Genomic DNA, 27,440 nt, shown 5'->3' with positions numbered 1-27,440 from the left:
TCTAAGAAAATTATATAAAGTAAACAAAATTCCAAAAAATTAGAAAAATTATCTTTCTCACTTTTAAATATATTTCTTTTAATTCCAAGCTCAAGAAAAATTTGAAATTTTTTTTTGCCTCCCTATGGATCAACCCCTTACCCTATTTTAGCTATAGAGTATATCAGTGGAAAGTTATATAAATATTGTTGGTTAAGTCTAGATTGAAACAATGACATAAAACACCCAAATTTGGACTTATCAAAGGGAAAAGAAGGAGAAGGCCCCTTAAAAATTCTGGCCTAGGTGAATTTTGTTCAGGGCTTTCTCCTATTTATACAAATGGGGTATTTTTCATAAAACACCCCCAAACTTAAGTATATCTTCTAATGTCCAAAATCCATTTGGGTGTGACCATCTAGGCCCATGTATTAGTTTAGTTAACAAATCCAATGGCCAAATCGGCCATCGGAGTTAATATTGATGTATTTGAAAATCATTAGAGAACTCTTCTCCGATATTTTACTACCTTGGCCAAGGACTTCATCGCATTGTCTTCTTTGAGTTGTCACCTCTTATATTGAGGGTGGACGATCCCATCTTGACCACTCAATCATCTTCATGAACATCTGAATGCACCCAAAATAAGATTATTTAGAATCCCATGATTAGAGACTCATAGGTCATAGGAAAAGTACAACTATGTATCCACGAGACATCTTTGGTGTCTCAGGTCTAAGGACCGCTTACCCAACTTTGATGTGAATCATTTAGGGATTCGTAAGGATCAATTCAATGAATTAGTTCCACTAAAGAGCACCCACTATCTATCCTTAGTGTCTCCACATTCATTGATACAGGACTGGCCATACTCGTTGACAGTGTGGTACATTATCACTCAGGGATTCATACAGATCGATTCAGTAAAAAATTTCCACTAAAGAGCACCCCATTATCTAACCTTAGTGTCTCCACACTCATTGGTGCAAGACAGGTAGATAATGGTATTCTATCCAGATACTTCAATGTCCTTCTTGAGCATCCTTCGAATAGGAATATATAGAACACATGCTTAAAGACTAGTGATCTCCGTATTACGACCTCATCATAATTCACTAAGTCTGATCATGTATTCATGGACTTCATTATAAGCATCAAGCATGCACTATAATAAAATGTTCTTTTAATGAACATGAAATGAGATATGGAATGTGTGATTGACTTTCTGGCCACATATATTTCCATCAGAAATAACTGTTAATGACCTCCATAAATCAGAGCACATAACTTCCAGATATTTATTAGAGAAATAATGATTTAAATAAAATGGTCATTCATGGGAGTTTGAATTAGGACATGACTCACACAACAAGTATTTATTAATATTATTGATAGCAAGTTAAAATATTTTTTATGTTACATTTAATAATTTTGAATTGTGGCTGCCCAAAAGTGTGTGTGCTACGTTCCACATTAGGATCATTATTCAATTAATGTTGTGGGTTTTTTCATTCATGGCTTGAGGTAGTAAAACCCATTCTTAAAGGATCCTTGCATAAAGATCTTGCTGGTTTTCTTGGTGGCAATAAAAATGATGAAATTCAGCAAAAAAATATTATCAATGGTTAATCTATGAACTTATATCAATTTTTTTAGTAATATGTGTTGCATGTATTATATCCTTTAAATAAAGATTCATATCATAAAGATGTTAATCGATAGATTTTTCAAACATGTTTTGCTATTTAGATGAAGGAGGTTTTTGCCTTGACAGTTCGTTGGAAGGTTGACCACACCGTGTTCATCTGTTACATGATAGTTTTATAGTTGTTTGGATACCAAAACTCGTTGTGTGATATATTTGTTTATTGCACAACATAGGCTTGTGATTACTACCTGTGATGATCTATGACGATTACTCTGTCCTGATTGATTCCATATCTGATTATTGTTGGCACATCTCTCAAGGCCTTCTTTGGCTCTCAACCCAAATTTTGAACAGATCTAACACTAAGACTGGAGGTCTCTATTAAACTTGTATCATTCTCAAACATGTTGGTAAGATCAATTATGATGTCCATACCTATGAGGTATATTGTGTTGCATTTATGCGTCTTACTTTGAAGATTGTTGGTTAGGAGAAAAATCAATTAAATTTATATTATGTCAAAAGGACAAGTATGTGGAATTTGCTTTCAAATTAATCACCATATCTTCAAAACTTGATATGGCTGATGTTAGCATTGATGCAAATGATGGATATATATGCAGCCAACCAGCCAATCACACATTCCATATTTCATTCATTCTTTAATAATATGATATATTCATTATACTGCATGTGCAATGCTTATAGTCAAGTCGATGAATACATGATCCAACATGGTGAATTATAATGACATCATAATATGGGGATCACTAAGCTTTAAGCATGTGTTCTAAATATTCATATTTGAAGGATACTCGAGAAGGGCATCAAATTATTGATGGAATAGCACTATCTAGTTTAACTCATTTGATGAGTGTGGCTGATCCCATAGCCATTAGTATGGAGACACTAAAGATAGATAGTGGGTTCTCTTTAGGTGAAAGAGTTTACCAAACTGATATCAGAACGTATGATTACTAACTTGGATGACCAATTTGGGTTTGACAATTGACCATACCCTAAGTCTTCTTAGGAGTGTCAAGAGGATGAGACACTATATATTCATGGTACATGATGACAGATAAGTTCCGTGAGTGAGTTGATGCACTCCTTTGTATCTTCTAGAACAGAAGATGAACCTTGGCACCGTTAGAGCTGGAGACTCAGCAATATCAATTGGTTAACTCAATCTATCATTAACTAATCAATACAATGATATAGTTAACTAAATAAAAGGTCAAAAATGTTATTGAGTCATTGGATTCATTAACTAGGCTGATACATAGGCTTAGAGGGTCGCACACATGATCTTTTGCATGTTAGAAGATATAGTAAAAGTTTGGGTCCATTACAAGTACCCACTAAGTATAAATCCGGGAAGTCTTTGAACAAAATTCACCCATACCAGTACTTTTCATGTCTCTTCCCTTTTTTCACCCTTCTACCCATGGCTCCTCTCTATTCCTGATGTTATTTGGAAAACGTAAATAATGATGGTGAAGTATGAACAAAGCTCACCGTGAGGGATGAGGAGATTCAATGTGCCAGGAATCATGTGGATACATCTAGAGGATACACAATTGAGCAGCTCGTCGTCTCCTCGAGGATCTGAGAAATCACAAATAATATGCGCCCAATTAATGCGTAGATGACATTTTAATTCGGTTCCATGCCTTCCGTTGTAGGAATACAAATCAATTCACTAGAACCTAATAGCTAAGAACAAATCAGGAGTATTCTATTCCAAGACCTTTGAGGAAAGAAAAAAATCATTAAAGCTTTCCCATTGTTATTCCCAGCCAGCTCGAGGGACTCAACAGTAGCTCATAATTGTGTTATGTATTCATCCATTCTTGAGTTACTTCTATTCATGTTAAGGAACTACCAGCGAGGGTAGAATGTAAGAAACCAAGGACTTGCCGATCAATTTTACGCGCAACCTTATAATTTTTATTTCTAATATATTTCCATTTGGATTAGCATCTGAAATTGGGGGATACCCTTCTTCAATAAACTGAATTAAATCATATATATTTAATAGAGGCATGATGCAAGTATTCCAAGATTTGCCATTTTCATTGTTGAGCTTCACAGATATCATGTTATGAGTAGGAACCAATGTCTTGACCTGCCCTTACAATTTCATTGTGACTTGATTCATGATTTTTTTGTCGATGTTTTTTTTCTGTGGATGCTTCTTAGACATGGCTGAAGGTTTTTCTGACACCATGAAAGGAAATAAGATCTAAAAAAGTGAATATGAGGAAAGAACACTGAGAGAGAATAAAGAAACATGAAAGAAGGACGGTTGGATTAGATCATATTCGATCCGTTGGGTTATGCCACTAGGTTTGTATTTATATTAAAATGTATATAGCCAATATAGCAGCCTATCCTCCTTTCAATGATACCTTTATAATCATTTTCCTGACATATTTGATCAAATGGCTATATTTATTATTGTCCACATTTTTATCCTACACTTCTATCTTTGGTCCTATCTTTAAACTTATATTGAATTGTAGCCGCTAATATATAACGAGCATAAGTGTAAATGTTTAATTGTTACTAGATACTTGTTAAATTAGATCCTATTGGCCTAGAGCGTGATTGACGTGGGTGCCAAGTTGAACTCTTTAACAGATAAGAGAAAGAAGAGAGAGAGTAGAGAGGGAGAACAGCGAGAGAGAGAGAATGAAGTAGAGGGAGAAGAGAGATAAAGAGAGAAATATAGAGCCAGAGAGGGAGTGTGAAAGAGAGAGAGAGAGAGAGGGAGAGAGAGAAAGAGGGAGAGGGAGAGAGAGAGAGGGATGGAGAGAGAGAGAGGGAGAGAGAGAGAGGGAGAGGGAGAGAGAGATAGAGAGAGAGGGAGAGAGAGAGAGGGAGAGGGAGAGAGAGAGAGAGAGAGGGAGAGAGAGAGAGAGGGAGAGAGAGAGAGGGAGAGGGAGAGAGAGCGAGAGAGAGGGAGAGAGAGAGAGAGAGAGAGAGAGAGAGAGAGAGAGAGAGAGAGAGAGAGAGCATGCCAAAACTAGATAGCCCTCTCCCGTCCTTTCAACCGGACAGCCGCTTTAGACCGGCCTCATCAAGCTGTTTTGTAAATCGTAATGGTTGCCTCTCAGCTTAGCACCGCAACTCCCGCCTTCCTAACCTAAACAAGGACGGTAACCCGCTTCCTACTTATGGCCTTTACCCTCAATAGGCCCTCCGCAGGTCATCCTCAATAGGGCCGAGGAAGAAGGCCTTTCCTCAGTCCCTGCACCATGGCAGCATACGCCACCCTCCTCTCGCTCTTCTTCCTCTTCCGCTTCGCCTCCATTGCCAGCGCTTCCTCCAGCGCAAGCCCTGCCAATCTTCTCTTCAGAATTCTCGACTCCACGCGCGGCGATGGCGACGATGGGTGGGACGCTGCCGACATCATACGTTCTTTCTCACCTGCTTCGCTGGGCAGCGCCGCTAAGGAAGCGGACTTCATCTCTAGTCTTCCTGGCCAGCCCAAAGATTCTCCCTCTATCAAGCAGTATGGCGGGTACGTCAACATCGGCGACGGCGATAATCTCTTCTACTACTTCGCTGAGGCCAACGCCAGCCGCCCTCTGCTTCTTTGGATCACCGGAGGTAGCGTGAGAAAGAATTTTTCTCAGTTATCCCTTCGTAACATTTTTTTTCTGTCTGAATACGATAGTCTCTCTCAAGAAAACGGGAGAAGCAGTAACGTAGTAGGTTGTTCATGAAAGGACTGTTTCTCCCCTCGATATTTTCATGCCATGACAGAGTTATATTGATCGTCATATTTCATCATGTGTGCTGTTTTAGATGCAGAGATTGAGCTGGGTATTCATGAAATGGGTGTTCTTCACGCGATAATTTTACGTTATGTCGTAGCTTGTTCATGAAATGAGTATTCTTCACGCGATATTATCACGCTATCATCACAAAGTTTTTTTGCTCATCATATTGGTTAATATGTCGTCTGCACTTAATCAATGGAGGTACTAAAAAGTCAGTTTTTTAGTCTAACTCAGTTCGTTATTTTTAATATATAGATAGATACGGTTCCTCGATATTATGGCATGAATAACATTTTTTTCTGATATTTAAAAACATAATAGAATCATTTGAAATTCTTAAAACAAATTAGATAAAATGTCCAATCCATTAAAACGTAAAAATAAAAATTGAAACAAACTAGAAACATTCAGATTTAGAATGAGCCGAATGAGATCTAGAAAGCGCGAGATCGGCTGCATATTCTTGAAACGGGTGTTTTTTAGGCGATGATCTCACGTTATCTAGAAGCTACTCTTGCATTATGTTCTATCAATTTGATGTTGAGATGATTGTTTCAATATATGCTGCAGGGCCAGGGTGTTCTTCCGTAGGAAGTGGCGCCTTCTTGCAACACGGGCCCTTCTCGGTAAACAGCGACGGAAAGACTCTACTGTCAAACCCCAACGCATGGGTAAACGGTACGTTATCTTTCTCCTCCAAGTTCAACAGAGACGATCAGAGGAAAGAACGGAAGCCCGTTCCGTTCGTCGTCTGTCTGCGAGCCTTACCCACGATAACGCTACGCTTCTACACGCAGCGATCAACACTATATACGTCGACGCGCCATCAAACTTGGGTTTCTCGTACTCGACGAATAAGAACGCGAGCGTTCTTTATGACGACAAGAAGGTGGCGCTGAGTTGCCTGAAGTTCATCCTCGGCTGGTTGAAGAAGTTCCCTGAGTACGGGAACACCACTGTCTATCTTGGTGGTGGAGGCTACGCCGGGAATGTCATTCCTCGTCTTGCTGACCTAATTTCAGAGTACAATCGCCGCCCCGAATCGGGCTCTTCCCCCATTAATCTCGGCAAGATCATCGTACGACTCCTCCACCTTCATCAGTTAGTCTTTCTGTTTTATATCTGTGTATCTCTCTATCTCAGCTTATCTATCCGTTTGTCGGTCTATGTCTATTCCCTCTCATCTCGTTACTTATCTATCTGGCTGTCCATCTTTAGCTATCCCTCTGTCTCCCTCTTTTTATCTGACTGTCTACATTTATTACTGTCTCTCTATATATATCTATCTCTATCCCTCCCTCTTTCGCTCTCTACTTTTTTTATTTTTCATTTTTTTTATTTTTTTTTCTTTTGCTCTCAATTGATATATCTCTCACTGTATCTATCTATCGGTCTTTCGATCCATCCATCTCTCTCTCTCTCTCTCTCTCTCTCTCTCTCTCTCTCTCTCTCTCTCTCTCTCTCTCTCTCTCTCTCTCTCTCTCTCTCTCTCTCTCTCTCTCTCTCTCTCTCTCTCTCTCTCTCTCTCTCTCTCTCTCTCTCTCTCTCTCTCTCTCTCTCTCTCTCAATCTACCTATGAGTCTGTTTATGAATCTCTTTTTCTACCTATTTGTCTGTATGTCGAATCTATTTATCTATCCACCAATCTATATATCTATTAACCTATCTCTGTTTCTCTTTATCTGTTCATCTATCTTTTACTCATCTTTCCACCTATTGATCTATGTTTATACATCTTCCTTGCGGTCGTTCGATCTATTTATCTATCTACTATGTCTGTATCTCTCTCTATCAACATCTATTTATATATATATCAGTTAACTGTGTATCTATCTCTGTCTATCTCTCTATTAGTGTATATCTGTACTTATCCGGTTTCGATCTTGTTATAACAGCTCGGAAATCCCACAGTCGATATCGAAACCGAAATCTGGGGAGTAATTGACTTTCAGTGGATCAGCGGCATGATTTCCGGGAAAACGCGCGACGAAGTGAGCAGCAAGTGCAGGGAGACGACGATTCGATCTGAAGCGTGCAGAGTGGAATTCCGAAAGCTCCCCGTCAACGACCTCGGCTCTGGGCCAGTATATCCCTACGGCCTCACAACTCCCGTTTGCAGTCCTAATCTGAAGCCTGGATTCAAGGTAACCGGAATCTCCCGCTTTCAATCATACTTTAGCTCGTTATTAAACCCTAAACCATTAAACCCTGAACGTAGTGAAGCCCAAAGCCTAAACTCTAATACCATAAATCATATAATTCTAGGCATATTGAAGACTAAGCCTAAACTTTAGACAATTAAATTATAAACCTGAAACCATTAAAGGCTAAACCCTAATACCCTAAATCGTAGAACCTTAAACCTATTGAAGCCTAATTCTATACCTAAACCGTTAAAACCTACACTCTGATACCCCAAACCATAAAACCCTTAAACCCATTGAACTGTGTCCCAAAAACTTTAGCCTAAAACAGTTATAGCCTAAACCCTAACAACTTAAACCATAAAACCCTAAACTGATTGAAGGCCAAGCAAAAACATTAAAGCTTTAACCTAGAACCACTAAGCTTAAATCCTAGTACCCTAAACCATAAGCCATTGAAGCCTAAACCCTACTACCCTAACCATAAACCAAATCCTAGACTCAAAAGCCTAAAACCCTAAAACCACCCTTCAAAGCCTAAACGTAAACCTTAAACCCCTTAACCCCAAGGCCACTGAAGCCTATACCTTCAGAATTAAGCCATAACCATTTATTTAAGAGAAGATATGGATTGTCATTTTTGAATGATATCGGCCATCTTTATATTAAGATTGAGCAATACTACGAGTGCGACGAGAAGAACGTAGCAGACTACCTAAGCCAAGAAGAAGTTCAGCGTGCCCTCCATGCAAGCTCTCCTCTTGTTTCAAACAGATGGATCCAATGCAACGAGTACGTCTGTCAATCGTGGAATCATATTTTACAATCATATTTCTGGGTTGTATATCTTATTTGTTCTTGATGATGATGATTGAACTCGACAGGGAGGTGACCTCCAAGTACAAGTTTTCCAAGAGCTCACTGGCTATCATCAAAAGACTTGCCTCAGAGGGAAATCAGTTCATCATATACAGGCTAGTTTACCCCCCATTGGTCATAAAAACATCAACTATAAATTTTAATATTATAAGGTAATGAATGATGTTGAATTTTAATATTATGTAGTGGTGATTCCGATGCGGTGGTTCCGACTGTGGGCACGAGATACGCCATGAACTCCCTTAACCTCTCCGATAACTCGGATTTTAATCCATGGTTTCACGACAAAGCCACGGTAATCTATTTCAAATTTCAAATCACATGTCAGAGAAAAAAAAAAAGAATGAAGTTTTATTGTTTTTCTTCGGGTTCTTTTCAGATTGGAGGATTCATGGAAGTGTATAACGGCACTATTTCCTTTGCTGTTGTGCGCGGAGCTGGTCATGTAACAACTAAGCAGTACCCGGAGAGAACCCTGTCGCTTATCAAAAGTGTTGTATAACGGGAGAAAAACATGGAATTATTCGATCCTGCAAGTGGTGAGGATATTTGCTGATTGTTCAATCTGCAACAACGTGTTGACTTGATGTATCTTATGGGTGATAAAATACTCAAGATGAGTTGTTAAGTTTAATTATTTAGTTCTTTATGAATTTCTTTTCTCATGGATTAGAATTATCGTTTCATCCTACGACCAGGTCTTTCTTCTTGACGGCTCACATTTTTCTGAAATGCGCGCAGTTAATAACACTAATCCTTGCAAAAGTAGCTTCTCCAGTTTGGATATTAATTTTCTGGTCATGAATAAAATGGATTCCAGTGGAAAGATGTATTTTAACGAATGCACTAAAATAAACCATGTTATCTATCTTAAAAATAGAATGACCACCGTTATGTTTCATAAAGTTATAATCCCTCGGTATTTAATTTGAAGTTATTACTAGAGTTGAAAAACGTTGACAAGGTCACCATTTATCCCAAATGTCAATATCATTATTCATACTATTTTTTGATAATGAATGAGAATGATGACAATGATTGTGAAGAGAGTTCTACTTTATATCATTCACAACAGTCCAGATCCTCAGTGTAAGAATCCGTAGATTCTCAAGAAGATCCTCAAGAACAAGAAATAAGAACGGAGAAAGAAGAAGGGAAGTGGAAGATTGAGAGAGAGAGAGAGCAAGAACGAGAGATAGTTGAAGTTGTCTTTAGATCATTGAAAATCCACACATACATTCATCGACATTGGTTGTTATTTATATTACCATATAGTAGTTATAAGTTTGTTTATTTTGTTTTGTTTGTTTAAATCATGTCCGTTATAATGGTTGTAATGGTTAGTTAGTTTGTAGTCGTAACCGTTGATTAGTTGGCCTATCTAAGTGAAATCCTGACCGTCTATGTATTATCCTATTCTAGATTGAATCCTACCAGTCTATGTTTAAACTTACGTTTAACCCTATCCGTCTATTTCTCTTAACAGAGTATAGGATACATATTCGATTTTTCTACTCTACTCTTCATTAGAAATCCTATCGGATAGTATCCTCTTGACGTGAAGCTCCTTGCTGACTTGTCTTGCCGAGTTGTTCACTCCTGTCTTCGTATTCTTCTTCTTTATCCTTAAAACTCAGCCAGTGGTGCCAGTCAGGATGATTGCATCAAGTATTCAATCCAACTGTTATACCTCAGTCACTTACCGATTATGATCTAAAGGCTATATCGCTGGGGTATAAAACAGTACCGATTGTAGATTCACAAGATATAGAAATATAGCAACAATCTCCTTTGGTTCTGTGTGTTACTCCTCACTCCATTATCTTACTCTTCGAGTTCTACCCTCCATCTGCATCTCCTCCAACTCTCAAGTCACTCTTCAATTCTTTTGAATGAACACATATTTTAAAACACATTGAAATAAGAAGTTATCACCATTCACTAGGTATTGCAGATGAAGCTGGGCGGGAATAGGGTTGAACAAGAAATGGGAATGCCTGTAAATATTAAGCCTAAGTTCAAGACCTAATTTATCTTTCTCTTGGTTGTCCATCGCAAGTCTTCATTAACCCTCTTCTTAATCCTTGTCTCATTATCATTTGTATGTTTGTCCATCTCATTTTCACCAAAGTCCTCATTGCATATTTTTCGCTGCAATCTTTGTCCAATTATTTATTAGTTTATGTTACCGTGGGCCTCTACTATGTTAGTTTATGTTACTGCAGGGAGGAAGTCAAAGTTGAACAAAGAAATAAAAGAAAGATAAAGAGAATATATATATATTTATATATATATTAAAATTTTGGGGATTAAATGAGGCAGCGAGGCTTTCTCCAGGGCGCAGGGTCCCAAGCCAGACACAAGCGGGCGAGTGCAAGCCATACAAGCCAACCTGCAGCCGACAAGCAGCAGCGCACAGCAAAAGCCCCACCAACTCATGATGAGCCCACAACAGAGCCTACAAGGAGCTCGCAGAGGCCCACGGTAATCAGGCCCCCGCATGCACGTGGAAGACCAAAGTAGTTATTTATTCAATATTGATGTTCACTTAGCATTTCAATAGCATTCATTCTTTTTAAAGTTTCTGCTGTGCGATAAATACTCACCAATTCTTCTCAGATATGTGTCACACTGGGCCAAAAAGTGACAAAATGAATTGCTTATGACTAGGCTTCAAGGTGACACGGCCCAAGACTCATGTCATAACGGGCTTCTTTAAGTATTTGGATATAATATCAACCAACCGATTTGATTAAGTATGATCGGATGGCAAGATCTTCTTATATTTATTGATTTTTATTTATTTTTCTTTTTTAGGAAAAATAAAAGAGTGTGACACTCCTCTAACTGTTCACAACACTCAGGAAGGCGCCGGAAGAGGCCAGGACACACTAAAAGTGTGCCAGCGCAGAGGACAGCAGCCGAGATGCACGCCAAAGTCAGGGGGCAGCAAATGGTGCCCACATCATCAGCCGCTTAAATCAAGGTGTTATGGTGATGTTCAGAAATCATTCTCGTAGAAATTTATCCATGAATCTCGCAATCCCATCGACATTATAATTTGAAATTTGATTCATTGTTTTGCATATTTGAGATGTTTTTACAAACATGTACTTGGAAATGAGGATTTCCCCTGATATATCATATTTTCTTTTCGATTTTACCTAATTAAGAAATCCTAAAAAATACATATTAAATATATACACCTATACAAACTTCTACCTATTATTATAACCTATCCCTCACCATATAACAGTAAAGTATTAATATCTATATCTTATTAATCCTATCTAAATTCTCTTATCCATCCCTTATATCTATTAAATTAGATAATCCTTTTCTCCCACTTATCTCTCTTACTTTTAAGCTCTATGCATATAAATATATATATATATAATATGATCTTATCCATTAATCTATATCTCAATAAATAATCCATTCTTTCCAATATCGATCATAATCCTTATGCTTTTCTTATTCATTCTTCTTCTTCTTGTTTCTTACTTAAACAAATATTCCTCTTAATTAACTTCTTACATCTTATTAAAATAAAATCTTATTCACTATCTAACTAAACCTAGAAATCCATTATTATTATATCCATCTCCTATCTTATATGTAACATACTATTAATTAAATAAGTAACCTTCCTATCTTCTATTAAGAATAGTCTATTATTATTAGCTATATCTTAGTCATATTATATACTTCTTCCACTACCCATATAAATATCATCCCTAATTATAATACCATTAATTAATTTCAATATCCAACTTCTTTATTATCTTTAATATCTATAAAAAACATGAATATATAATGTCTTATGTTATCTCTCTCTTTCTCTGGTTCTCCCTCAAACCATTTACTATTCCTTGTTTATTATGTATTACCTTAATTCTATCGTCCATTAAATACTTCATCCCACTTACTAATTACTTATCTTCTACAACTTTCACCATTTTTATTATTATTCATTATCACTTCCCCTACTCTCTTTAATAACTACTCTCTTTAATAACCCTTATTATAATCATAAATTGTCAAATAACCTAACCTAAGTATTAAACGCAACTCTAAAGGCTTGAGACAAGCTTAACTTCATCACAACTTAACTTTCATCTCCCTACAATTTTGATCCAAACTATTATTTTCTACAACTTTTAGCTCGTTCGTGGTACATGTTTGAAGAATGAGCAGTGTTCATAGATTTTGGAAGATTTTTCTTTCATTAGTTAAGTTTTTTTTTCATTTAGAACTATTAATGATGAAGTTAAGAAAAAAATATAACCTAGTTGTAATGAAGAGAGATAAAAATACTCATATTCTATAAATTAATGCTTTCATAACTCTGATTTGAACCACGTAGATGAATGAACTCTAGAAATATTATTCATGAATTAAAAAGAAAAAAGAATACCGAGAAGATACTGCATTTAATGTGTTTGATGAGAAGTTGAGCAATAGAGAAAGGCTCCTCGTCCTTATATTCATCATGATCAAGTTGTATTGTTCTTTTAAGCATTCTTCAAGAAAGTTTCAAAATCATTAATTCATCAATTAATGAAAGCAGTGGATTGCAATAGTTTGTGCTCCATCGTGACTGCATCCTCCTCGCTCCACTTGCTTTTGCTAGAGTTTAGGATTTAGGGTTTAGGGCCACTGGGTGTCTTCCCAGAGCAAATTGTACTTAGAATATTCTAGTTTAATATTCCTCATTAAAAAATGAGGCATAGAAATTGATATGATCCAGCGACGGGTCTACGCGAGACGGAAGGTGCGGGCCAGGCCCGTCACACCAGAACAGAGCCCCGCTGCCCCTGAGCCTACTTAAGCACGTCCCCAAGGATGGGGAAGGCAGGCAATCAGAAGTAAGCAGTCCTCTCCTCCTTCCCTCACCTCCCTCACCGGGTTCCTCACTCTTCCCCTCTCGTGATTGTAGGTCGACTCCTTGCTGCGGAAGCCGACAATCCTCCTCCGGCCGTTCCCGTCTCCCTCCCCTCTCTCTCCATCCCGGGAACTCCCTCTCCTTCTCCCTTCTCTCCCCGTGGTACATTGCTATAGAATTTGAATCTTGCTATTGAGTTGTTGGAACGTTCTAGTACAAGGTGAACTACACGATACGACCTCCGAGGATCGTGCCAGAAATCATACTAGTTTTTATTTTCAACCTTAAAATAAATGCTTGCCAATTCTAAATGATACTTTAAGAAAGAAAGTACGCGTAAGCACATTTTACTTTTGTTAATCTATATAACATATACTAAGAAACCTAATAAAAAACAGTGGTTTATCAGCCTCTCCTAAAATATCCGCTTCGGACCATTTACATATCTTTTTGTTGTCGCAGTTCATTTTTTTCTGAACTGATCTAGTTTGTTCAAACTGCCGCAGTTCATTGCTACTTTTCGACCTGTTGGGATCGAAATTGTAGACCAATATTCAGTCAAGAAATTCGAGCAGATCGAATCAAATTTGGTTTTGATCATTTGAATAATTAGGCGCGAGTTTACGAGCGAAAGGGCAAAGCGAATGAATGATCATTGTAGGCATCATTGGCACTGAACCGTAGTTCTTATCTAACACTTGATCATGCAACTTTGGTGACATTACGTCTCACAAAAAAAAATTCTTTTCCCAAGAATTAAAAAATATGAGTGGATTAGCATGAAATATTCCAAGATATAAATCAAATAAACACTAGTTCATACTTTACAGATATTGTTGCAGGCTTTCACCGCTGAGAGATTCCAGCTCCCTGAGAATTTCTTGAGCAAGAGATTTCACTGGCAATTCCACATCCTCGAGCAGCTCGCTGAGGAAAGGAATGGTCTCAGGCAAGCTCACGAGATACTCCTCTTTAAAATGTTCTACCATATACTTGATCACTCTCAGACCCAATATACGGGCCCTCGTTTTCTCGCTTCTTGTGTGCATTAAAACCTGCAAACAACAACATAAATAATTGTTTATGAGTTGTGACAGAAAAAACTGAAATAACTATGCATCATAATATCATAAATACATCATTCAAAATCATCACATGTTTTCTATATTGTTTCAAAAAAATAAGGAATTTCATCACAATATATAAATTATAGCTTGTTATAAAAATTTAAAGCATATGACACTTTAATATCCTAAAAATTCCAAACCTAGACAAAAATTGAGCGCTCACCTCATGATTAAGAGGCTTCCACACGTCGTCGGAACCAACCGTCACGGCCATTTGACCCAGACAGCAAACGAGAGATTCATCCACTTCTTCAACAGTTGGAAGATTTTGATAATGCTCTGAGGAAACTGTAGGTGGATCCACGAGGAGTTGCGAGGCAATCGGCTTCAAAAGAGACTGAAATATTGAAATTAATACACCCAGCATTTATTTTCCCATGGTCATTGACATTACACAAAATAGGATGATTGAAAGTTACCTGAAAATTTGAGGACTCAAGGAACTTGAGGTTTCCAGTGTCGAAAAGGAAGCATTTATACAGTGAGAAAAGAATGAGCGACCGCAGATGCCACAACTCTGGAGAGATGAACATTTTTGTTCCATTGTTCACTTCCTTGAGCTTTGCTTTCTTATGCTTCTTTCTACTAGAAACTGCTTGTACAGCTTCACCCTCAGTTAGACAACGAACGCATCCTTCTAGCAGGTACTTGAAATAGGGCACAAACAATGATCTGTGAACAGATGAATGAAGTTAAAGAAAAGTCTTTCTTCGACAAAAAAATTGTTATTTTCATACCATGGTAAAATTCAATCCTACAGAAAAATATTAGTACAATATTGCAAATATCAAGGCAAATATATTAAAATATTAACTATAGGATAGCTAATCCAAAACAAGGTTTGAATGCAAGAAAATCTCATCACTTACAAACAATACCACATCGTTCCCTTATTTAATTGAACCACAGCGTCAGTCCAATCAGGTGAATTGAAAGACGTTCGTAACCCCCACCAAAGATTATATATTAAAACTATAGCATAATATTTAACCTTAACGGTACGGCATTTGTAAAGTCAAGGCAGACTGCGAAAAATATTTAAAACTATAGGACTAGCTCATCCAGATCGAGGCTTGATGGACGGAAGGAGCTCTGAACAATTAGAATATCACTTTAACAGTACAATCAGGTTAACTAAAAACGTTCATAACACCCCCAAAAAGAAATTAAATCTAGCATAGTATTTTATCTTTTACAGAATATGAGATAAATATTGTAAACTGAAGGCAAACTGCACAAATTATCTGACTTTAGGACTAGCTCATCCAGAACCAGGGTTGAATCCAAGGAATGATCTCTCAACAATTAGAAAGAATATCACATTCTCGGCCCAATAAGGTTGATCGAAAAACATTCATCCGCACAACAAAGAAAGTAAATCTTACATGATATTGTAAAATTATTAACCCTTCATAGATAGCATTTATAAAATCAAAAGCAAAAAGTCTCAAAGAATATCATTAACATTTGCAATACAATGAAGGACCTCTAAACAATCAGAAAGAATAACACATAATCAGTCCAATAAGGCCTATTGAAAAACGTTCGTAATACCCAAGGTAAACAGTGTCAACAATTCAAATGAAGGAAAGAATCCAAGAAAGGATCTCTAAACAATTGAAGAGAAAGTTAGAATTTCTTTCAGATAGTTCATCGATTTATCAAGCATAGCAAGAAGAAACAGACAAAGTTTGACATAACCAACACACCTATGCTGCTGTACAAGCTTGGAGATTAATTTATAGAAAGGAATCTTGCGTAGTAAGATCCCTGAAGCGGCTGAGTCCCTTTCTTGAATGTCCGACTCCGCCCAGTCAACAAGATGAATGAAAAGCGGCCTAAACATTGATTCAGTTAGCTTCAGAGTAAGCGCAGTCACCGCTTCAATAGCACTATCCTCCACGCCATCAACATTTTTCACTGCTTCCAAACGTTGCCGACGAAGATCAAGCCCAACAATGCACTGTTGAAATACTTTTTCATGGTACGATGCAACAGAGGATCTGTCCATGGATGCAACCATGTTTGCAAGCATTTCATATGCAAGTGAGATACTTTTCTCCCCTCCACTGAAAGTTCGCTTGAATATTTTCATCAGAGGTGCAAGGAGAAGACGCGCCTGAAACATAATAAGAACAAGGTAAAATGAGGATGTTCTTAAATTTTAAATAAAAGTAAACGGATAGATTTAGAGACGTACAGGGATCTTCACTGAAACAAGTTTTCTCAGCAGATCGGCCCTCGTTTTAACTTTATCGTCAGATTCTGACACATAGTCCGGATGAAGGACGAGCAAATCTAAGATGCTCTCGAGATACGGATTGAGAAACCCGCCAAGATTCTCAAGAACAATTTCCAAAAAGCCAAGCACAGATAAAATAACAGATCTCCGATCGCTGGAAATTGCTCTTTCCAGCACATTCTTCATGCAGTGAGGAAGAACCGGCAACATCTTTGATCCCAAAACGGAGATTAGGGCACCAGTGCTTCGAAGACAGCTAGAAGAGAAGGCTGGGTTTTCTGAAGTGATGTGCTTTGCAACAACGGCGAGACATGAGGTCGAAATATAATCACTGGTCGGAAAGGCTTTCGCCAGAACTTCTAGGGAAGAAACGGCAGTCACTTTAACTAAATCATCAGCACCGGGCTTGTCCAAGAGTTGAACAATCTTCGAACAGAGTTCACAGAAAGATTCTGTGCTTCTTTCGTCAAGAAAAATTGAAGGCTTTGCAAAACGTTTCTTGGATTCTTTAGGAGCGCGGTTAGCGATTGTTTGGGAAAGCAACCGCAAGGCCTGGAGGTATACGTATCACATCAAGGAGTTAGTGAATTAAATAAATCATTTTAATGCAAAATCATCAAAGTATCACTTGTTTAACCTTCTTTTTGACGTTCTGATCATCGTCATCAACTAAACGACCAATCGCTTCAAAGAATTGAGAGGGTGCCATGACCTCGCTTATGCACTTGACGACAGATAGGATACACTCCTTCAGCTGCTTCTTTGCACTTTTCTCGCTGACTGGCATCGTGTTTCTGCTTTCAGTATGCTTCAGCAACATGAATGCCTTCTCCATAAGTTCTCGAAGTGCATTCTGCAAATTTTTAGCAAAAATAAGTGTGAACAAAATTACAGGGACAAGCTCTAATACAGAGGTGTCAAGTGGCAAGAAGAAAATTATGAATTATTAATTAATACAATATTGTTTTTTATCAGTCATTAATTCAATGACTAACTTACTTACTAATGGTTTAACAACTGTCGCATAATTCATAATTTTGTCATAATGGCTTTATTAAGAGACAACATTAAATAACTAGTTTGAACACAGATCCAAATCCCTCTGTTATCTTCTCTCACTCTTATCCATTGTAATGAATATTGAGCCATCTGAACAAGCCCATACCGCTCCCCGACTTGTAATACATCCCGTTCTTATTTGATAGGAGCCTCCTTAGGTCCTATCAGAAGAAGCATGCTAAGAGAACTCAAATGACCACAAGCACGGTCAACAGGCTTTGAACACGCATTGACCGGGTGGGTCAAAGGGCTTTGACCCGCGGACATCAAGTCCTCTATAAGGAAGAGAGGTCGGGTCAAAGTAAAACAAAGAAGAAGAGCCTCTACTGAGGGCTGGAATCCAGGTGATTTTCCGTCCCCGGAGGTGGAGAAGAGCCAATCCGATCTTCTTCATCGTCCATCATTCCCTTCTCCATTCCCAGTTCCTATTCCTGTGATTGCACTTTCGTTCTTGAGGCTTGATTTTCGTTCTTGATATTGATCACTGTTCATTCTCTGAGCGTCCGTCAACACTCCATAAGGAGCAGACATACGGACGTGATTCCTCCTCCAACACACCAGATTCTACCGATCATTCATCTTATTGCAATTCCTTGATAGATCCCTAGAGGATCGTATCATTATTTCTCTAAACGGCCTAATTATAAAGATGTCATAAGTAGACCATCTGTGTAACTGGTATGTAAACCAGTCTCGCTGTGATTAGTGTTCCACAGCTGTTGCTTGGGAACAACAGTGCCCCTGCAGTGTCCAATCTATAGTCCCATAATGTTCAATATTTCCAGCACAATAATGGCAGAAATATTATCAAAACGGCGCTCAAGTTTCAAATAACTAACTCACGACGTTGAAACAGAAGGAAAAAAGAAATGAAAGAGCCTCAGTAAGATAAAAAAAGCAACAAACTCTGATAGATGGAGCATGAAAACCCGAACAACTAATGTAATCAACTGAAGTCCTCTTTGAAACCCAGAGGAATAATGGGAAAAAACTCCTAAAAACAACAGCCAAATTCAACATGAAAAGGTGTACACTTGAAAAAAAGAAGAAAAAAGTCACAAACTAAGAAAGGTAAAAGATCCAAAAATATTGATCTAGAATGTAATATAAATGTGGGGTACCTGGACACATTCTGAATCTCCTTCCGATTCAACAGCAAAAACGAAACTAGTATCCTTGAGCTTTTGCAGAATGAAATGAAGTGATAGGGACAGAAACGAAAAGTGTTCACGTTCACCGATAACCATAGTTTCTTGGAGTAGGATAACCAGAGAAGGAAGCCAAATTTGGCATGAGTACTGTTCAAAAAATTTCACAGCAAAACTAAATTCCCATTCTCCGTGTACAGATTCGCCAGGTTCAGAAGACCTGTCCTTCTTGGTGGCAAGAGATTTCAGAAGAAGTGCAACAAATACCCCTATATTCTGTTTTTCGCCCAGTACCCTGAAACGAACCAAATTATCGCTACACTTCATGAGTAACATAGGAAAAACTAAGTCAAATAACCGTCTTCACCTCAAGAGATGAACCATCAATGTCAATCTACGTTCCTCGAATATTTCAGGCAGAACATTAATAAAAACCTACATAGAAGTATTTGTGAGAGGCATATTCCAGAGACGAAAATAAAATGAGGGTCCATATTTTTGTGAAACACCTAAATTAAATGTCTATCAGCCAGGAGACAGATCAAACGTGCATTTTATACCTTAAGCAAACCCTTTATGTCGTTGGAAGTCGACTCCCAGCATGGAATAAGAGCCGAAATTAATTCTTCCGTAACATGCTGGGAATGGCTATCAATCTGAAAAAAACAAAGTAGAGTTAAAGTTAAACGATAAAATAAATTAGAAAAAGAAATTATCAAACCTATATGAAAGTCAAAAAATAATAAAATGACTCAGAGAGATGGTTAAAACATTACTGGGTAAATACAAACAGATATTCTAACAAGTCAAAGTTAAAAAATCTAAAGAAGCTGAACAAAATCCAGAGTAAAAATTGCTTTTTCTGCGCTTGGTCAGAAAAATAAAGTAATGAGCAGCTACAGGAAAATAGAGCTGATTGTTTTACAGTCGCAGAGCATGACGGGAATAGAATATCAAATGAAGGCCCATTATTTCGAAGTGCAAGTTCTATGCCTCTGAATAGCAGTTAATAAAGTTATTCGCCATCTATCCTCTTTCCCTCCCATTTCTTTCTGCTTTTTTCATTCCTATTTTATCATTTCTCTTTAATACACAAGTATCAGGCCTTACGACATGCTTAATCAAGATGGCCATTTCTACTATAATCACTAACTCTCTCTCACCTCTGTCTCTCTCCTAAGCAACTCCTTCCCATGCCTTTAAAATTCCACAAATACAATTACCAACCTGTCGCGACGCTGCATGCCCAATTAAACTGAATAGCTCAAAGATATTCTCTGAAACCCATTGGGAAGAAATTTTTGCCGCAGATGAAAGCAGAGAGAAAAGAAGATTGACCGTAGCCACGTCATTAGTACTCTGGGCACACTGAACGAGCAATTTTATGTCGAACTTCCCAACAAAGTCATCCTGAAAAAGAATTTCATCAAACTCATCAGGACCTCAAGGTGAGATAGTGTCAAATAACGAAAAGATGTAAATATGCACCTTTTGAGGGTGGCCTTTCAACACTGAATCAGTAATGTCACGAAGAACAAGTAGTATACTTTGTTTGATATATGACACTTCCACGTCACCAAGGTTTCCTTGGTCCACATCGTCTTCCATGAGCTGCCTAAGAAGCTTGAACAGGGGATAGACGAGTGTTTCTCTGTACATAAGGCGATTCATTAATTCTAACAATCAACGCCAATTTACATGGGTAAGATAAGACACGATACCTTTTCTTCATTTTTTTTTTCAATAACAAGATGTCAAGAGTAGAACCGAGAATAGAAAGATTTTTCCCTCGACTAATGCAACCGTTCCCAAGAAAGAAAGTTTGCAACCAACTCTGCTTCCTTCTCCTTTTTTTAGCCGATCCAGTTCGATCTCCTTCCAACCCAATTTGAAGAAAATTGCCCATGACTGACCCAGTAATCTATCACATTACAGAGAACGCATTACAGACAATTCATTTAACAATTTATCACGTAATTATAAAATTAGGGAAATATACCGAATATAATAGGTAAAATGCATCAGACGCAGAATATATAAAAATTTGACAGATATTTCATTCTACAGTTTAACATGACTGTAAAATAAAGGACGTCAAACTCAACATAGATAAAATATTAAACCAGAAGTCTAATATATTTTTAACGGCTAATCCTCGTGACTGTAAACTAAATGAATTACAGTATTAGCCAATTTCTTCTGCTTTAATGCTTTTTTTAAATGGAAAGTAGCACAATAATTGAACAGTAATGGGCATTTTGGGGAAAGTCAACTAGATGATTGAATGCTTTAAAAACTTATCATACAAGGCCCAAGCAGTACGCATAAGGGACAATTCAATAATTGGACGGGAAAAGTACCTAACCGTTGGGCACCACCAGACGTTATAATTATGAATAGTGCACCAAAAAACACATCAATGAATGATCATTTGAGTTCCTTCTAGGCATGGTAGACAGCTACCATGAGGACAAAGATCTTTGCATGGGGAAGTTTTTTAGGTTTAGGCCATTATAATCATCCTTTCAAATTTCCCGCTTCCTTCTTTGATCGTCAATAGATCTCCATGAGGCATCTATCAGAAGAATGCAAGAAAAAACTACACCGCCAGAAAGGCAGTTCGCGGAATCATAAAAATAGGATTTCTCATTGGGAGAAGAAGGTTTCAGCCCGTTACTTTCATCTTCAAGACTCTCAAATGGTATATAACAACAAAATAAGATATGGTTGGAAAAAAATGGCAGACGCATAATTCAATGAAAGTTTCGGAGACAAACATTTAGCTTGGACAGCGCTTCTTTGGCAGCATTCCTGACATCATCATTGCTACTCCGGTAGAGAATAATGAGGTGGCCGCAGAGCTCTTCCTGTTCAACGTAAGAAGCAGCCTCAACAAATTGACATTATAAAATGAAATATAATTGTGAGTATGTAAAGACAACAAATTGTAAGACTGCAGGGTTAAAATGTCACTCTCTAATTTATTATGGAACGTTATCTGGAAATGTACCACTCTATCTGTCTATAAAGACAAAAAGAGTGAAGTAAAACATGAGCGCTTCTACTGAGTTTCTGGGGTTTTGTTCTACTGCTCCCGTCGCCACACCTTCTATCTCTCTTCTCATCAGCCAAAAGTCAACATGGTATCAGAGCAGGTTTGAGCACAAGGAAGGAGAAGAGAAGACAAGAAGAGGAAGAAAGAATGCACTTGAGGAAATCCAAACGACCTGGGAAGATCTCCAGAGACTGGGAGAACACCAAAAGACTGAAAAAGGATCCAGGCAAATTTGTGAAGACCAGGGAGAGACCCAGGAGACCCGAAAGAATCAGCAGAGGCCATAACATAGGCGGTGGACTGTGCCCAAGGAGTTGGGCACAGACCTTTACCAAGGTGTTGACTGGGGAAAGACCTCCAGTGTTGACCCTGGCAGAAAACCCTGGCATTGACTGAGAATTGAATGTGGATATGACTGCATCATTGACCATGCAAAGGACAGGATCATTGACCTCATGTTGACAGTGGTGTTAATCATGACAGAGAGCATGGCAATGAATACCCGGATTTGACCAGGGGATGTCACGCCAGTTGACTGCAAAATTGTCAGCGGCGAGTTCCTTGGCCTAGAACAAGGAATGACTGCAGCGAAGGGCCTGGGCATTGACCGTGGACAGCTATTGACTGCAGCATGGACTGCTGGAGCAGACTGCGGCATTGACTACAGCCGACAGCAGCAGACCTTGGCATAGCCATGTACTCACCACTGAGTTTGACTCGGCATTGACAGCAGAGAGCGACTCCAGAATGAACTGCAGGTATTACCCATGGCACTAATTTATTCATTGACTGCAGCGTTGACCACAGCAGACCATGGTATTGACCACAGGCTTGACAGCAGGAGAGAAACTCAACATTGACTGGAGAGTTGACCGCAGAGTTGACCAATGGAAGACTGCTCGTTTGATCGTGGGTTTGAACATGGAAAGACTGCGGCAAGGACTATGTTGATGTCTGCAGATATGACCAAAGAGGGCACAAAAGAGAGCTCCAAATCAACAGGCAGCACGGTGTATACTCTTATCTCTACCTCTATCTCTATCTCTACCTCTACCTCTACCTCTCCCTATACCGTTACCACTATCTCTATTTCTTTTTCTATTTCTACCTCTACCTATACCTCTATCTCTATCTCTACCTCTATAGCTGTGTATGCTGGGCCACAGATAAGCCAAATAAGTAGCAGTGAATGGCAGCAAGGACACACCAACCGCAGCATCTTGCCATCTGAAGCCAAGTGGAGAAGCTACATCAGCCAAAGGATAGCCTCAGTGGTGGACGGGACATGTCATCAAGTGAACCCCATAAGCGGATATTGCTAAATCAGCAGACAACGCAATGGCAGTGACCACTGCCACATCTGCAGGCACTCGAAAGCCATCAGAGGTGCCGAATCATCAGCACATTTTTCTCTGCCTTGTGTTCAACCTCCAAGCCGGCAATGCAGTACATCATAACAAGCTTGAGGGGAGTGTTAGACTTTCGGTTGAAAATGCCACTCCCCAATTTATTGGGATTTTTAAGTAAAAGTGTATATCTCTACTTTTCTTTTTGACGCAGAAAGGGTAAGATAAAACATAAGCATTTTTTGGCTTTTATTCCCCTCCTCTATGGTGGTGGGCTCCTCTGATCACTTTGCCTTCTATCTCTCCCCCGATCAGAAGTAAACACAAACATCACTGAGAAATGAAATAACAATAATACAAGCTTTGCATTGGAATATAGTAACTAATAAAAGAGAATAAAATACAGTAGATTAACAGTCTTTTGCAGTGCGCGGAAAGAGTCAGAATGAGGATATATTAGAGTGACGATATCAGGGAGCCAAGATTAAGACGAAATATTTATTACCAACGAGATGTATGACGCAGGCAATCATTTTCAATAAGGTTGTATCAAAGAAGAAACAATGAACATCGTAAAGAACCAAAATGAGACGTTCAGTGTCCACAGGGTGCAACTTAAACCGCCTTAAAGACAGAAGTTTATAATAAAATAGAGCGAAAATGCAATAAAATAATCAAGCAAATAAATCCAACTCATATATCCAAGCGAATCTCTGCTAGCACCTGGCTAGCCCATAGCGCCCGAGCAAGCCGACATTGGAAAAAAAGATGCTCACACTCCTCTGCCTCCTCCATACACAAAAGGCATAGTGATGGTTCAGCCGGAAAAAACTTTCGACCTAGTCCTTTGCCTGGCGAGCATCCACGCAGGTCATTGTCCGCTTCCTAGCGAGCATCCAGGCAGACACCCTAACTTTTAAAGGTATCTGTTAGTGAGATTGTCAGCCTTATGGGCTAATGGGCCCTATTCTATAAGCCCATTAGCCCTCTTATCATTCTCTCTCTCCTAGGGTATATGTATACCCAGCCATGTACTCTATTGAGTTATGTCATTATCTTCTTCCTTCCTCTCTTGACATGGTATCAGAGCTCCAGAGCTCTTCCATCTAGGGTTTGACATCACCCTCTCGCTGTCTAGCGAATCCGGAGCGTGACCGACGGATCAGCCACAGCGCGAGCTGTAGCCAGCCCGCGGAGCTTCTGTAGAACAAGCTGCAGCCGCAGCCCTAGCCAGAACCGCAGCCGTAGCCCAATGCCAGCCACAGCCGCGCACCAGCCGCAGCCGCGCACAGCCGCAGACGCAACCGCGCACAGCCGCAGCCACAACCGCGCACAGCCGCAGCCGCGCACAGCCGCGCCCAGCCGCAGCCGCGCACAGCCGCAGCCGCAGCCGCGCACAGCAGCAGCCGCGCACAGCCGCAGCCGCGCACAGCCGCAGCCGCAGCCGCGCGCCAGCCGCAGCCGCGCACAGCCGCAGCCGCAACCGCGCACAGCCGCAGCCGCGCACAGCCGCAGCCGCAGCCGCGCACAGCCGCAGCCGCGCACAGCCGCAGCCGCGCACAGCCGCAGCCGCGCACAGCCGCAGCCGCAGCCGCGCGCCAGCCGAAGTCGCACGCAGCCGCAGCCAGCGGCCTCAGCAGCCGCCGAAGCAGCAGCAGAAGCCGCAGTAGCCGCCGAAGCAGCCGCCGCCGCCGAAGCAGCAGCAGAAGCCGCAGCAGCCGCCGAAGCAGCCGCCGCCGCCGCAGCCGCAACTTGCAGCCGCAGCCGCAGCACGGGCCGCAACCTCAGTCACAACAGCCGTCTCCGTAGAGACCACGGCTCTGATGTCGGAGGAACTTTACTCCACGGGCCAGACGCGTCAACCGGCCGTCCCAGATGATGGCTTCACCGATGCAGACTTTCAACGAGAACCCTTGTCACACAAGGTTACTCATTCTCTGCCGGCGGTTCCCGACACGACGTGTCTCCAGGGCCCGAATTTGTTACAGTGGCGTCACTTTGTCGAGACTACTCTCAAGGCGCGCCAACTGTTCAAGCATTGCACACAAGCCCCGCTTCCATCGACCCATCCACACTATGCGGCGTGGGAAGCCGAGGAACACTTCGTCCTTGGATGGCTCTACACGACCTCCCTGGCTCCCTCGTTCCGTGAAAGGTTCCCTCGCTGCGCCACCGTGAAGGGTTTTTGGGACCAGGCCAACAAATTCTGCGGCCGCGAAGGGGACAACTGGCGCCTCTTTATGCTCGTTGCTAAAGCCAGCAACTTTTGCCAAGGCGCACTGTCCATCTCGGACTATGCGCTGGAACACAAGAAGCTGTGGGACGAGGTGGACTACTACTTGCCGACGGATGATCCGACGTGCAAGTCATTCCAGAACACTCTTCGCCTACGCCTCTTGGGGTTTCTTTATGGCCTAAACAAGGAGTATGACGACACTCGGCGCCGTGCCCTCCATCGCAAGGAAGGCCTTCCTTCCATTGATGACTTGGTGAAGGAACTCCAGGAAGAGGAGAGTCATTTTCATGTCATTGGCACTCTCTCCTCGGAGGCAGCTCGTGACTCGACTGCCCTCCTCGCCCGGCCTCCCTCGCCCGCTCCTGCTCCCCCCGCGGAGGCGGCCCCCTCCGGGCTGATTTGCTCCTACTGCAGCAAGCCTGGACATCTCCGCAAGTGGTGCAAGAAGCGTCAGTACGACAACCGGAAAAAGAAGGAGGCTATCGAAGGGAAAGCTATGGTTGCCTCCTCTACCTCTTCTACCAGCCCGGCGACTCTTGAGCAGCTCCAAGCCGACTTGGCCCGTCTCCGTGACCAAGTGGCTACTATGCAGACTCCGACTCAGTCGACGGCACATTTTGGTGGATTTGGTGCGTTCTCTCTCCCTCAGTCTGAACAGTGGTATTGTGGTACGGCTTCTTACTCGCCTCTCGTATCGGATACGAGCTGGGTTCTTGATTCGGGGGCAACCGAACACATGACCCCGTTCAATGACCGGTTTGTATCCTACGAAAGGCATAGTGGGGACCGTACAGTTATTACAGCCGGTGGTGGACGGTTGCGTGTTGCTGGAATTGGGGCAGTGTTTGTAGACGGCCTCGGAGTGGTCAGCAATGTTCTTCATGTCCCCGCCCTGCGAGCTATACTTATGTCTCCTCAGCGTTTGGTTGACAGTTTGTCCTGTTCTTTTCACCTCCAGCCTGACGGGATGTTTCTATCTGACAAGGTGGGTCGGACTACACCGATTAGGCGGGAGAACGGATTGCTGTTGTTGGACGATGGGGGGCGCTCTCGGTGCTTCCTGCTTCACCGCCGACTCCGACCGGCGGATGTGCAGCGTATGGGACGTCTCCAGTTGGCTCACCAGCGGCTGGGTCACCCGCCATTTTCAGTTTTACAGCGTCTCTTTCCTTCGATGTGTACTGGATTGGACCTTCAGACTATCGTGTGTGATGCCTGTCAACTGGCGAAGCACCGTCGTTCATCTTTCTCTCCGTCCACCTCGCACTCCTCCACTCCATTATTTCGCATCCATAGTGATGTTTGGGGACCCGCCCCGCAGACTAGCCTAAAGGGCCACCGCTACTTTCAGATCTTTGTTGACGAGGCCACCCGCTACACATGGGTCTACTTGTTGACCGCCAAATCTGAGGTTGCTCCGACGGTCCGTCACTTCTGCGCCATGGTTCGTACTCAGTTTGGCCGAGGTATTCAGCGCTTCCGCTCCGATAATGCCCGGGACTTCGTCAACACCGAGCTGGCCACGTACTTTGCTGACCATGGGATTCTCCACGACTCCTCTTGTGTGGCCACCCCGGAACAGAACGGTATGGCAGAACGTCGGATCGGGTATGTCACGTCGACCGCCCGTACCCTTCTGCTGAACTATTCTGTTCCGTGGGCGTATTGGGGTGAGGCGGTCTTAACGAGTACCCATCTCGTAAACCGTCTCCCCTCCCAGCCCCTCGGGTTTGTCAGCCCGCTGGATCGTCTCTCCACGGCGTTCCCCCATCTCTCACTGCGGACTGGACTCCTCCCTCGCATCTTCGGGTGCACGGCGTACGTCCACGATACGGCTCCCACTCGCACGAAGCTTGATGCTCGAGCTCTCCGGTGCATCTTCGTCGGGTACGCTTCTCTCCAGA

The 27,440-nt window shown here is 41.0% G+C and overlaps 2 protein-coding genes across 2 annotated transcripts in view; one reads left to right on the top strand and one right to left on the bottom strand.

Moving 5' to 3' along the window:
• Window positions 1-4,887: 4,887 nt before the first annotated feature.
• On the top strand, window positions 4,888-8,940 carry LOC144710051 (serine carboxypeptidase-like 40). The gene is made up of 8 exons (XM_078583723.1): window positions 4,888-5,242; window positions 5,986-6,093; window positions 6,213-6,493; window positions 7,311-7,559; window positions 8,230-8,351; window positions 8,444-8,533; window positions 8,625-8,733; window positions 8,818-8,940. Exons 1-8 carry the CDS (start codon window positions 4,888-4,890, stop codon window positions 8,938-8,940), a joined length of 1,437 nt encoding a protein of 478 aa, XP_078439849.1.
• A 5,111-nt stretch (window positions 8,941-14,051) lies between these two features.
• The window catches only part of LOC144710632 (ARM repeat superfamily protein), a 48,032-nt gene continuing 34,643 nt past the window's right edge, over window positions 14,052-27,440 (bottom strand). Inside the window, exons 27-39 of the mRNA XM_078584447.1 lie at window positions 21,677-21,766; window positions 20,621-20,820; window positions 20,388-20,550; window positions 20,127-20,309; window positions 19,460-19,555; window positions 19,267-19,334; window positions 18,873-19,194; window positions 17,330-17,545; window positions 16,651-17,244; window positions 16,160-16,569; window positions 14,870-15,122; window positions 14,614-14,787; window positions 14,052-14,378 (exon numbers count right to left, since the gene is read on the bottom strand). Coding sequence (XP_078440573.1) covers window positions 14,148-14,378; window positions 14,614-14,787; window positions 14,870-15,122; window positions 16,160-16,569; window positions 16,651-17,244; window positions 17,330-17,545; window positions 18,873-19,194; window positions 19,267-19,334; window positions 19,460-19,555; window positions 20,127-20,309; window positions 20,388-20,550; window positions 20,621-20,820; window positions 21,677-21,766 — 3,000 coding nt within the window. The 3' untranslated portion in view covers window positions 14,052-14,147. The remainder of the gene's footprint in view (window positions 14,379-14,613; window positions 14,788-14,869; window positions 15,123-16,159; window positions 16,570-16,650; window positions 17,245-17,329; window positions 17,546-18,872; window positions 19,195-19,266; window positions 19,335-19,459; window positions 19,556-20,126; window positions 20,310-20,387; window positions 20,551-20,620; window positions 20,821-21,676; window positions 21,767-27,440) is intronic.

This window comes from Wolffia australiana, chromosome 12, assembly GCF_029677425.1.
Source record: "Wolffia australiana isolate 7733 chromosome 12, ASM2967742v1".
NCBI classification, from domain to species: domain Eukaryota; kingdom Viridiplantae; phylum Streptophyta; class Magnoliopsida; order Alismatales; family Araceae; genus Wolffia; species Wolffia australiana.
Note: the sequence above shows the minus strand (reverse complement) of the source record. Positions and strands in the feature narration are given on the sequence as shown.